General features: G+C 39.6%; 1 protein-coding gene across 1 annotated transcript in view; it reads left to right on the top strand.

Annotated features, from left to right (window-relative positions):
- The window catches only part of KCND2 (potassium voltage-gated channel subfamily D member 2), a 496309-nt gene that overhangs the window by 472009 nt on the left and 10836 nt on the right, over positions 1 to 13464 (top strand). Inside the window, exon 2 of the mRNA XM_046021625.1 lies at positions 5707 to 5869. Coding sequence (XP_045877581.1) covers positions 5707 to 5869 — 163 coding nt within the window. The remainder of the gene's footprint in view (positions 1 to 5706; positions 5870 to 13464) is intronic.

Below are 13464 nucleotides of genomic sequence, written 5' to 3'. Positions count from 1 at the left end.
TCTAAAGACAACTGTACTTTAAGCATATGATTTCTGGAAAAATTGAGTGGATATTAATAAAATTGGTTTACAATATATTATCTTTGAAAGTTACAGACACTTTCTCAACTATTTTCATATTACTTGATAAACTGGGAAGATGGGTGGATGGATGAATGGACAGACAGAAGGAAGATATTCGCATTCTACTTGTTTGTCTGAATGAACCAGATTTAGCCACTTTTCTGTCATTGAGTGCATGCCATAGTTTAAGTACTTTGCAGAAACTTTTGGTTGACATCCAAAATCAAAATCTTCAAGAACCAATAATGGAATTTCTTCTGGGGAATTGGTCTTCTGTTCAATAGGGTCTTTAACATGCAGAAAAAAACCATCAGTTTAATTAAGTATTTTGGGAAGTATGTGCAAATTTAGAATTAGTATTTTTTTTAATGTGAGTGTTACCTCCATGTTATATCTTTTTAACTGGTATGAGGAGGGAAAGAGGCAATAAACATAAGGTTTGGCAGATGTCCAGAGTAAAAACAAAACACAGAAAGAAACTGGACTGGCTCTACGTGGTGAGTGGAGGAGGAAAGTGGGAAAAGTGAGAAGCGGAGCAAAGTAAAAAGATGGGGAAATGTCCTTGCAATGAAAGTTCAAGTCTGCTTATTTCTAGTATGTAGAATTTTGGAGAGTGATTCTTGTATACTATGCCATCCTTTCTCCTGTTTTCTTCTCTCTTTTAGGAATTCAGTATTTACCTTAGTAGACCTTAGAGGCTCCGTAAAATCTTTCAACAAATTTTCTTTAAAACTAGAAAAAAAATGTCTCTGTGAAAAGCAAAACCATGTCTACATCATGTTTCGGTGTCAGTCTTCTTGGGTAATGGATGTTTGAAGACTGGGGACATAAGATAAAATTCTGAAGAAAAAAGAAAGACTAGAATATATAATATCACTGGGCTTAGCATCAATTTAAAGATAGGGGCTCAGGAAAAATGAGGCATGTTTTCATACGGAATGAAAAGCATAAAATGCCAACCAGTAAACATGACACCTCGGATGGAAATCACCATTAAAAGATGGCAGTATTGTAGGCAATACTTAAACTACACGATCATTTAGTCGAGCTGACTGTCACCTCTCATTATGAAGCTTTCTATTCTAAGCCTTTCCTCTATCGAGTCTGAGGTAGGATTCCTGAGGTGTATCAAGAAGCTATTTTGCTTCTTAGTAGGAATTTGAATACTAGTTAAAAGAGCCTTTGTTAAACAAAGGAAAGCAGCTGATTTGGCCAGAGAGCTATTCCCTATCCCCAGTAGATTCTGGGTCCAGTTATAAGTCTGCAGATTAAAATTACCTGTTTCCATTCTCAAGGTGATTCCTAAGTGAGAAGAGAGACAAAATGGACCACGGTAAGAACAGACACGAACCACACTGGGTTATCTGTCGTGATTCTCCGACGGAGTCAAACTAGTGATACAGGCTTCATATTGCCAAGGGCAACAGCAGTCCGATCCGGGAAAGGAGGGGGAACAGGAAGAAGAGCGGGAAGAGCAGTAGACACAGCACGGAGGGGAGTGTGGAAGGAAGCAGCAGGTGCTCCTTGGGGATCGGCCTGACGGGAGTCCCACGGAGCCCTCAGGGGCAGCCGCCCCGCAGCCCCCTGCCCGCGCCCACCGGCACCCCCACCGCAGCCCCCTGCCTGCCCCGCTCCCTGTGCCCTCCGCACATCACCCTCTGCCCCAGCCGCACAACAGCGGGGCCCTGGGGCCCATCCTCATTTTCCGTATCACAAGAAAGTTCTGTCCTTCTTTCTACCCAGGAGTAGGACGATGGGAGGAGAAGGTCCCACCAATGAGCACTGTGTTAGCCCTCACTTCGCACCATGATCCCGTGATCACGGCAGGCGTGACCGGTCCCCTCAAGCACTCACCCTGCTTTCCTGATTGTGAAGGGAATTTGGACTGTAAAACAAATATGGTGGAGGTAAATAATAAATACGGCTTTGATGCAGATTAGCACAGCTGCATGACCTTGAAGCAATCCTCTTACCTCTCTTCCGTTCTGGGTCCTTCCAGACTGAATTTTCTGCCTTTCCGCAAGCTGGCTCATAGCCGTCCTTTCTACCCCTTTGTTACAAAATGAACAAGAAATCTCACTTTACCCATTTTTCCCCCTCTTGAGTAACAAGTTCACTTTCTGCTTTATTTATTTATATTATAATCTCTGTTTACATTCATAAAAGGATTTGCAGTGATTATTTCTGTAGTTGAATCCTCGGCACCTTGTCAAAAATTGCTTTCCCAAGAAACACTGCTTTATCAATTGGCTCAGCATCCCTTCGACGGAATCCCTCAAGAGTTTATTTTCTCCCTTCTTTTTTTTGGTGAGGACTTTCTGGACGTATGACTGTCTTCCATCCCTGCACACCACCCACTCCCTGAACTTACCAGCCTCTGTCTTCTTAAAGTCTTACTGAACTTTGGGTCCATTCAACACAATCTAGCCCTTAATTTTCTCCAATAATTACAAGAGTGCTGGCCTTGCCTACTCTATGATACAGTTGAGCCTAGGATACAAAAAGTAGCTGATAAATGCTAATTTTTAAAAAATCTCTTGGAGAGAGACAGGACAAACTTTATTTTGGATACATTTCACTATTTATTTCATTTTATGTATTTATATCTTACAAAGTTTATTTGAATTGCATGGACTCAATGCTTGTCTGTTCTGCCCACAACAAATATAGTTGAGTTTTATTTATTTTTCTTTTGAGAAACACTTTCTAGATCCTGATTGGTAGACCTTAAAATCAAATCCCTTTTTTGAAAAACAGCTTGTGTGTGTGTGTGTGTGTGTGTGTGTGTGTGTGTGTGTGTGTTAGACTTTTCCAGGACCTACTGTATAATCAGTGCAAGGAGAAAAAAGAGGTCAATAAAGTATGACTGGGCACTTAATGTGAACTGTGGCAAACAGAAGTTGGTTCACACGCACACAGCATTGTATAAAAAGTTGATCTTCCAATTCCATTGATAGGTCCCTATAGTAAGAAAGTCCTCAAGACTTTTTTGCTCACCTTATGAATTCTTTTATGTGTGACTGTTTCCTTACTAACATAAACCTCAGATTATGATTTACCTTCCCTGATGGACTACAGAAAGAGACCCTGTTGGGGCACCTGAGTGGCTCAGTTGGTTAAGTGGGCTGCCTTCAGCTCTAGTCATGATCCCAAAGTCCTGGGCTTGGGTCTTGATCCCTGAGTCCTGGGATTGAGCCCTGCATTGCCCGCTTCTCCCTCTGCCCCTTCCTCTGCTCATGTGCTCTCTCAGGTGCTCTTTCAAATAAATAAATAAAACCTTAAGGAAAAAAAAAAAGAAAAGAAAAAGAAAGAGATCCTGTTTCATATGGACACAACATTCCAATTCCTGGGTTCGTTCATTCTTTCTTTTTGTTTTTTGTGGTTTTTTTGTTGTACTATAAATGAATATTGTCATTCTGATGCCAAAACCTTGTGGGAATTTTAGTTACAGGGAATTAGTTCAACTGCTGATCACCCGCAAACACTGACAAGAGTGAGTAACTGAGCCTTCAAAACAAGGACCACAGCCTGGACTGGGGTCACCAAATGTTCTAGTCAGTAGAGCCTGCTGTCACTCTCACCAGCTTTCCCTGGGCCAATCCCTCTGCAACTTTCCTTTCCATATCGACACACAAATGTTTTCCCACAAAACGATGTTAATTAGAGTGATCATTTCCTAGGCTACGCTTCAGGATAAAAGGCAATCCCAAGTCCTCCTAAACCTCCTTGGGTCTGGATTCCGATACCCGAGCCCCTTTCAGAGTGCTGAGCTCCCCAGAGCCTCAAAGTGAACATGGAGTAGTTGGGGATCTACAGGCAGAGCTGGGTAATTTCTAGTCCTATAATCAAAAGATCTTCTTTCCCCTTCCCTAGGGATAAATCCTTAGACGTCTGTATTAGTAAGATAAGGAAAAATGGATTCTTCAACTAATATTTATTAAAATCCTGCTTTGTTTTGGTGAGACACTCAGTAGAGCAGATCCTGCTTTGCTGATGTTATATACTAATGTCAGCAGGGCGGGTGGGTAGTCAAAAAATAGATACGTTAATAAATTATAAAATATCCTGTGTTAACAGTACTGTGAAGGGCAGTCAATGGGGAAATGTTATCGAGAATGACAAGAGGAGAGAGTAAGACCACTGTGGATAAGGTAGCCGGAAAATAACTTATGGAACAGACACGTGTAAGTCTCAACCTGAATAATGATGATCTGGGGTCCGCACACGTGGACAGAAACCAGGTGGCCAGTGGACTTGGTTGGAAATAGAGGCAGTAATTCAACAGTATGGGTCCTCGGAGATGAACTTGAGGAGTTTGGATTTATTTTAGTTCCAAGTCTATCAGAAGGTTCAAGCAAAGTAGCAACAGTCCGATCTCCATTCTACAACCATAAGTCTGGCTGTGATGTTGGCATGAATTGTGAAGTGGTAAATATGGAAGACAGAGTTCAGGCAAGAAGCTATATCTACCCATGGCTCTGGCAAGGGATAGAGATAGCTTGGATTGTCATGGTAAAATGGAGGTTAAGGAAAGAGACCTGAATGGGATATAATTCTGTTGGGTCAGTGATAACAAGACTAGCTTGGAAATGAGATGCAGGAGTGAAGACTGGGGCGACTCTTTCAATTTTGGTGTGAGCAACTGGATGGTTTGCAGTTCCATGTAATTGGAGGTGATAGACTGTGGGAGGAACAGGTTTGAGGGTGGCAGAAAGAAGAGTTCTTTTTTTGGCTCATTTGTCTTAATTGGCTCTTAATAGGTTCTTAAAAAGTCCAGGGATAGGAAAAAGCAGATCAGACCATTGAAAATATGAGTCTGATTTTCAAAATAGGAGTCAGGGCTGTCAATATAAAGTAGGATACCAGCAGCATGAGCTATGAGATTGGATGAAATCACATAGGAAAGGGTTTATATGGAGACAGTAAGAGTCTGAGACCTAAGTTACTGCATGATTTAGAAATCAGATAAGGGGGACAAAAGCCAGAAAAGAAGGTGGAGAAGCAGCCATGAGGTAGGAGGACCACAAAGGGAATTTTCCAATACCGGAACAGCTAACAGAGAGTGTTCCAAGGAGAGAGAAAACTAATTAAATACAACTGAGAGAATGAATAAGATCATCATGGAGAAATGGCCATTGAATTTAACAAGTGAAAGTTAATAAGACCTTGGAAAGCTTGTTTTTTAAGTGATTGTATCTGACCAAAGGAATGTGCTATACCACTTTTTCTACTTAAATTTCATAACCAATCTAATGCTGGAAAAATTAAGTGGAAAAGGGGGTTACCTAAATTATAAAATTCAGCATGGAGTTACTGACCATAAATAAATATAAAGAAATTTGCCATATTATATAAAGGACACACTGAAGAGCTATCATTACACCATCTGGCTTAAAATATTTTCCAATAAAAATAATATCTAAATGTTAGAATCAATTCTTCCAAGATTGAAAGATTATTTCTTATATTCAGATATTCATAATTTCTGGTTTATTAAAGCCTTAACTCACGTACATAGTCATCCTGAAGTAGAGATAGATTGGTCCAAAAAAATAATTTAAGGTAAAAAGCTATTTGTAGCAGGCAGTAGCTTTCTGTGACTTAAAACCATATGTTTTTTGTTTTTTGTTTTCTCTAACCCAGGTATGGTGACATGGTACCAAAAACCATAGCAGGGAAGATTTTTGGTTCCATCTGTTCGCTGAGTGGGGTCTTGGTCATTGCTCTACCTGTCCCGGTGATTGTCTCTAACTTCAGTCGGATCTACCACCAAAATCAACGAGCAGACAAACGGAGAGCACAGAAGGTGTGTATTCAGCCCTAGGCAGCCATGATTTAGCATCTCCCACTTTTTATAGGGAGCTTTAAAATCCCTTACTGGCTATTCAGTGTTCTAGATTCCGTTGATAGCTGCATCAGTCAGCACAAGCTAGGCTATACCACAGTTAAAAAAAAAGAAAAAAAAAAAACACCTTAATATCTCAGTGACCTAAAACAATAAAACAACAAGGAATATTTCTCAGTCATGCTGCAGGGCCATTACTGGTCCAGTGATAGAAACTCCCTTCTTGACAAGGTATTTCTGCAATCATTCAAGCAGGGGTAACAGGGCATGATGAATCACAATGAATCCTAAAACCTCCTCCTGGAAGTGGGCCAGCTCACTTCCATTTCTACTGCATGAGCCAAAGTCAGTCACATGACCATGCGTGGCTTCAAAGTAGGCAGGGAAATAGAAGCCTACTATGCAATCAGAAGCAGAGAGGAAAAATTATGTGGTAAACAGTCCTAATGATGGTAGCAAAATCAAAGATAGAGTCTTGGCAAATTTTATCAGAATCAGATTTCTAGATCTGATTCATTTAGTCTCTATCTACCAGGGGTCACGCTGGTTCCAGTAGACCAGGATTATTAAAAGGAGCTAAGATATGTCTCAGATATTTTAAATAGTTGACCCAGGAAGTAGGAGAAATCTGATCGTTAGTAGCTGAGTTTTATTCCTGGCCCAGCAGTTTACGGTTTCTCTGAACTTCATGCCAGCTACTCATCCCTCTGCAAGTAAGCAGGATGCGTACTCAACTGTAAAAGGGGGAAAACATACTCACCTCACAGAAAGATTAAGAACATACGCCAAGATATGTAAATCGATGTAAGCATATCATAATACTGGCAATATCTAACATTTATTGCTGGGTTACTGTGCGCCAGCTACTGGTTTGATGTTTTTTAAAAATAATTCATATTGTCTTCATGAGTCTAGGAGTGAGTTGTTATTATTTTCCCCATGTTTTAGATGAAGATCCTAAGGTATCCAGAAGTTGAGAAATTCTGAGGGCAAAGACCCAGTAAATTATGAACCATTGTTCAGCCCAAGCCCACCAGGCTCCCAGATTCATACGCTTAACCACCCAGGGAGACGGCTTCTCAGAAGAACTAAGTACATGTTAGAACCCTTCCCTTCCCTGATTTTTGTCAAAATAGTCACCTTTAGAGTCAGGGCCTTTGCTGCCTAGAAATAATTTTGGGAATCTCTTTTATAGTATCCTCAGCATTGTGGTACTAGATTTCCAGTATTCCTCATGAATACTGTATCATTGTCCTTGATGGATAGATTTTTTTTTTAATTTCCAAAACTATCCCTCACCATGATTGTGGATGCAAATTCCTGGTAATGTAGTGTAACTGTAAAATATCATGAGATATTTGGGTGCAGTTCATAACGGGCCTTGTACGTAATTCCGGAACAGGATTTTAAGTATGCTTTTGAACAATGTTAGTCTTTTAGTAGAGTATAAAATCTCATAAAGTAACTCTTGGCATCACCAACCATATTGTCCAGAGAACATGTTCATGTCCATCACTGCAGATCCTCTTCCATGTGCGAAGAATCACATTTTCAGCCTTGTCCCTTCTTGCTTCTCAGAATCCCCCATGTTTGGACAGGTACCCAGCCTTGAACTGATTATTGTAGAGCATAGAATAGTCCAGTTAATATGAATATATGCAACTGATAACTCAACAAACAGACATTAGCAAAAGTCACCCTCTGAACAGTTGGAGTCTCATGGAGGGCACACTTTGGCAAGCAGAAAGGGAGAAATTTTAGCCACCGCTGGCCCCTCCGCCAGAGACTTTCATGCACACAACTGTGGCTCTGCCCACACGTGGCACTCTTTCTCCTGGGCACATGTGCACATTGTTTAAAATAACAAAAATCCTACAAAAATCTTGGTTTCCCAGGACCCATCTCTCCATTCTAGAAACCTCTTCTTTGATAGAAGAACGACCTATAATTCATTTCCTCAGTGTTAAAAAAAAAAAAAAAAGCTTCTATATTGAAACTGTAGGAAGTACAAATCAGATTTTCAAATAAATTGAATGCCAAAATATCTGCATTTTCTTCAGACTTTGTCATCTGCAACAGACAAATCAGTAAAAAAAAAACTTAAAATCATTCAGAAAACCTTTTGCATAAATCAATCCAGAATGCAAAAATAAATGAATAAGATTTTTCAAACATTGAATAAGGTATTTAAAAATCATGATATTTGTATATCATAACTACTAGAGAAATTAATAAAACCAAATGTAATAACTGCTATGTTGTGTGCAGCAAATAGTCTGTGATCAGTAAACTGAACAGTGTTATCCATGAAAGAACAATGCGTATGGAACTAAGTTATCAAGGAATAGTTCCTATTTTCCTTCCCAGGAGATTGAAAAAGCAAAGAAACAGAATAAATATTCCTTAAGAGAGTTTAGTTAAGAGAATTTAGGTGTATCTGGAATTGGTGATTTGACAAATATCAAATTTATGAAAAGATAGCCAGCTTATTCAATCAAGCCAACAGTCCATTCAGTAAAAATATCAGTCAGACCAAATAATAAGAAATATTACAGGGGTGCCTGGGTGGCTCAGTGGGTTAAAGCCTCTGCCTACTGCTCAGGTCATGATCTCGGGGTCCTGGGATCAAACCCCGAGTCGGGCTCTCTGCTTGGCAGGGAGCCCGCTTCCTCCTCTCTCTGTCTACTCCTGATCTCTGTCAAATAAATAAATAAAATCTTAAAAAAAAAAAAAAAGAAATCTTAAAAAAGAGAAATATTACAAAATGTTTTTTAGACCATATTTTTTTGGTGTTTCGTCCCATTTTCAACTTCAAGCTCAAGTGAAAGCATGAAATATATACAATATGCATTTGATAACATTCCCCTGAGCATTTAGGGATACTGTCCTTCTTCTAAGCTCTTCCCCCCCGTAAGTATTCCTGCTTTCGCTACCTGGCCTCACTCTTAAAAAGAGTGCATCATTTACCCATTTCTAGCAATCTTTGATCATTTCTTAACTAAACACTGACCTGTGGGTGAATAAAGAACTGTGACATATCTCCTTCACCCCCACCACTGGTAATTGTGTTTGAATAGATTTGTTTATCCAGTCAGTTATTCAAAAAGTATTTATTGAGTAGAAAGTGTTTGCCAAAATAAAGCTGAGTTGATGCAATGACATTTGGTAGGGTTGATATTTTGAGGCAGGGAACCGACCGTGCTTGAAGATACAAATCACACCAGTCTATCATCTGCATATTTACAAGGCTAGCTTGTAAGTAATTATGTATAATAGTAATAGTAATTATAATTATAATTTTTGATAGTGCTAATAGCAAAACAACAACAGTCTCTAGATTTTCTAGTATATCCCAGGTGCCTTATATATGACATTTATATTTTCACAATTAACTTACTAAGGAAGTGTTATTATTTCCATTTCACAGATGACATGCTTATGCTTACATGCCTATTGATTAAAGTCTAAGACAAGAAAATTCTGGCATCATTAGAGCTATGTCTCTTTAGGGATTTTTCTTATAGATAATTCTAAACACAGTGAGAAGTTTCAAATCAATGAGCCAATGTGCAGCCAAGGTACAATGTAAGTGAATTTTTTACTTGTCACATAAAGATGTTGACATTGATACAGAAAGAAATTACCAAGACTCATTTATCACACTTTACCTGGTGGTTCTCAAGCTTTAGATTCATTGAAATCATCTGAAGAGCTTGTTAAAATACAGATTGTTACCCCCCTCCCCAAAGCATTTGATTTAGCAGTGTGGGATTACAGTCTGAAAATTTGCATTTCTAACAAATTCCCAAGTGATAGTGATACTGTTGGTCTGGGAACCATACTTTGAGAAACATCTGTCTAGGACATTCTTTCATGTCCAAATCAAGTAATTTTTAATAGCAGTCTAGAATAATTAAAACAAACAGTACCCTGCTATAGTCTGAGTATGATCTCTCTTAGATTATCCAATAGTAAAAAGTATCACTCAGTTCCTATTCCATATCTCTGTGGATAACTGGATTTTTTGTCTGTGGTTTAAGAACCCCCATTATCAGCACACAGTAAGAATCTGGAGGTTACATACTTCTTGATATCCACTCCATGTTTCAGCCTAACTGAGTTACCTACTTCCGCCCTCAAGTCTCCATTCCATCCCCACACCACCTAATGGAGCCACCTGGCAAACCCCTACTCAGGGTGCAACACTCAGCCCACATGATGAAAAATTTCCCAAATGATGTAGACATCATTAATCGCTCTATTTTCTCTTCTCCCACAGTTTTATGCTCACTCTATTATCATGTTTTACACTATATTCTCCCTCTCCATTGTTCTGAGTGCAGTGCCAGGCATAAATAGCATTTAATGTTTGTGTAATAAAGAAAGAATGAACAACGAGGTCTTGTTCACCTTGACAGTGTCCTCCATTCCTAGGGTAGGGTAGACATTCTGAGGACCAGTTGAAAGCAATATTAGGAAGCATGATTTGTATCTCTGGTGCCCTCCTCCACCTTCTTTCAGTTCTTACCTCTTCCCACTTAGAGCTAACCCTCGTTGCCCTCTCTTTCACCGACCCATCCGGTGTCCCTTCCACTGACCCAAATGCTGGCACTGTTTCTACCCAGCCCTGTCATCACCAGGGTTCACAGGGCTCCAGAGCTGAGTGGGGATCTTGTACTATCTTCCACTGATTTCCTCCCTCTCTCTCTTTTTATTAGTATTTGGCACTAAATTGTCTCATTTCTTTTTTTTTAAGATTTTATTTATTTATTTATTTATTTATTTGACAGAGATCACAAGTAGGCAGGAGGCAGAGAAAGGGGGTAGGGGGGAAGCAGACTCCCTGCTGAGCAGAGAGCCCAATGCGGGGCTCGATCCCAGGACCTTGAGAGCATGACCTGAGCTGAAGGCAGAGGCTTTAACCCACTGAGCCACCCAGGTGCCCCTGTCTCATTTCTAGAGGACCTATTTACCTTAACAAATGGAAAGATTCCAATAAATGCCTTAAATTTGTAAAAGCTGATAAAGCTAAATATGATACCTCCACATAAGGCATTTTACTAAACCTTAAATGAAAGAAACGAGTCCAAGTAGAATTTCCAGAATAGATGGTACAAGCAGTATGTGGGCTGATGTTTGAGGAATGAGGAATTGCCTCACATTATAAAAGAGAAAGGATTTTGCAACCTCACTTTGAAAGCTACCTAGGATACCTTTATTTTTCAAAAATATTGAAAGCAGTTTGTGATCTGGCAGCAACATGGTCCAATAGCTTTTCGCAGTCTATCTCGTACCTCATTTAGAAGATAGATTGCATTGAAGAACATTGCTATCTCAAGCGTTTTTGGCTTATACTCTACATATTTCTCTGATTGGGTCCCCCGCCTCTGGTTCAGAGACTACATTGTAAAGTTTATGTAATGTCATTTGGTACAAGTAAAATACAATCTACTGGGCGCCTGGGTGGCTCAGTGGGTTAAGCCGCTGCCTTAGGTTCAGGTCATGATCTCAGGTCCTGGGATCAAGTCCCGCATCAGGCTCTCTGCTCAGCAGGGAGCCTGCTTCCCTCTCTCTCTCTCTCTCTGCCTGCCTCTCTGTCTACTTGTGATCTCTCTCTGTCAAATAAATAAATAAAATCTTAAAAAATAAAATAAAATAAAATCTACTTGCTGAAAACTACTGACTACTCCACAATTAGAGGGTTCTGTGTCAAATTAGTTTGAGAAAAATTATATACTATACCCCCCTCTTTGTCTTCACAGTGAACATCCACAATGTATGTTGTAAGGAATCCAACAGCAGAGAAACCTGGTTAACCTCTTAGCATGTTCCAGACCTTTTGTGACCACAGAACCAGTTGTCTGTTTCATTTGACTGGTTTGGATTTTACCCATAACACTTACTAATCCCTTGAAACCCAACCTTGAGAAATCCTTCTGAATTTAGAGAATTAAGAAGAAAACTGAATTTATGAAGAATTGAAATGCATGGGGGAAATGTGCTTATGGGACAATTTATTTTTCCCAGCACCATCGGTGTTTCTCAAGGCAGCTAAAGAATTCAGAAAATAACTTCAAAGCTTTTTTTTTTTTTTTACACAGACAATATAAGCCTTTTTGTTTAATTAAAAATTTGGAAGCCTCCGACTTCCCAAATAAGCTAAAGTATTTACTGAAACCTTCCTCTCAGTCCATAACATTTGCTGGTACTTGGCATGGTCAAGAAGTTGTATTTCCTACAAAAGTGGGGGGGGGGGGGTGGAGGGCTGCGAGGAATACATTTCCTCTTACCAGTGGATAGTTTTCTTTTAACCTCCCATTCACATAGCCGCCATTGCCAAGATCGTCATACTGAGTGGGTCAGAAGTAAAGTGATTTTCTAAAATATCTTTGTAAAAGAAATTTCCTCAATTACCTACTGAAAGCAAAGATGTAATCACAGGTCATAAAAGCTAGCATTATTCAACAGACATTTGGTGTGGTGTACCACAAGACCAATTAAACCAATTAACTCATACAGTATTGTTGTAAAATGAAAGAAAAGTCGTGATTGAAATTGAGATGGGAGGTTTTTTTCTACCGTCGTACATGGCTTAGCAAAATGGCTATTCTGTCTCTAAGACAACTGCTTCTTTTTCCCTAAGCTTAGAACTCCTTCTGTTGCAGCGGTTGCCACCATATGTAGGCTTTCCAGTGTGGGAAATACATGTCATTTTCCTTTGCTGGACAGTATTTTTGGTTAATGTAAATAAATGTCTCATTTATGAAAAAGAAGTGTTTTTTTAAAAGATTTTATTTATTTATTTGACAGACAGAGATCACAAGTAGGCAGAGAGGCAGGCAGAGAGAGGAAGAAGCAGGCTCCCTGCTGAGCAGAGAGCTGGATGTGAGGCTTGATCCCAGGACCCTGAGATCATGACCTGAGCCGAAGGCAGAGGCTTAACCCACTGAACCACCCAGGTGCTCCCCCCCAAAAATTTTCTAATACAGCTGCTCAATGCTTGGAGAATGACATAGATGAAACTAGTAACTATGATATAGGCAATGTAATTACATTCAGTAGTTGCCAAAGAAAGGAAAAAAGGAGGGAGGGAGGAAGGGAGGGAGGGAAGGGAGGAGGAAGGAAGGAGGCAGGGAAGGAGAGAGGGAAGGAAGGAGGCAGGTAGGGAGTGGGGAGGAGAATGGGGAAGAACGAGACCAGAAAAAGCAAACTAAATGTTTCAGGAGACCAGTGAGACTTTAGGATTCAAATTTCAGCAATAATCCTTTTCTAGAAACCAAATGTATATTTAAATTACTTACTTCTGAATTAATACATCAATTCAAAGTCATTTTCAAATGTGCTTGTCATTTCCCATTGTTTTATCAAGACTGGCCTGAAATCCTGGCTGCGCAACCCAGCTTTTGAAGTTAAAAATTTCCTCCCTTCCAACTTCATTCTCTAGTGTTGTCTCAGTACTTTGAGGGATCTAAACTCAAATGTGCTGCTTCACTGGCAGCAAAGAGTGAAATTTGTCTATTTTTCTTATCATTTATAAATATGATCTTTGTACAAAG

This window comes from Meles meles, chromosome 10 (assembly GCF_922984935.1).
Source record: "Meles meles chromosome 10, mMelMel3.1 paternal haplotype, whole genome shotgun sequence".
In the NCBI taxonomy this organism is placed as follows: Eukaryota; Metazoa; Chordata; class Mammalia; order Carnivora; family Mustelidae; genus Meles; species Meles meles.
Note: the sequence above shows the minus strand (reverse complement) of the source record. Positions and strands in the feature narration are given on the sequence as shown.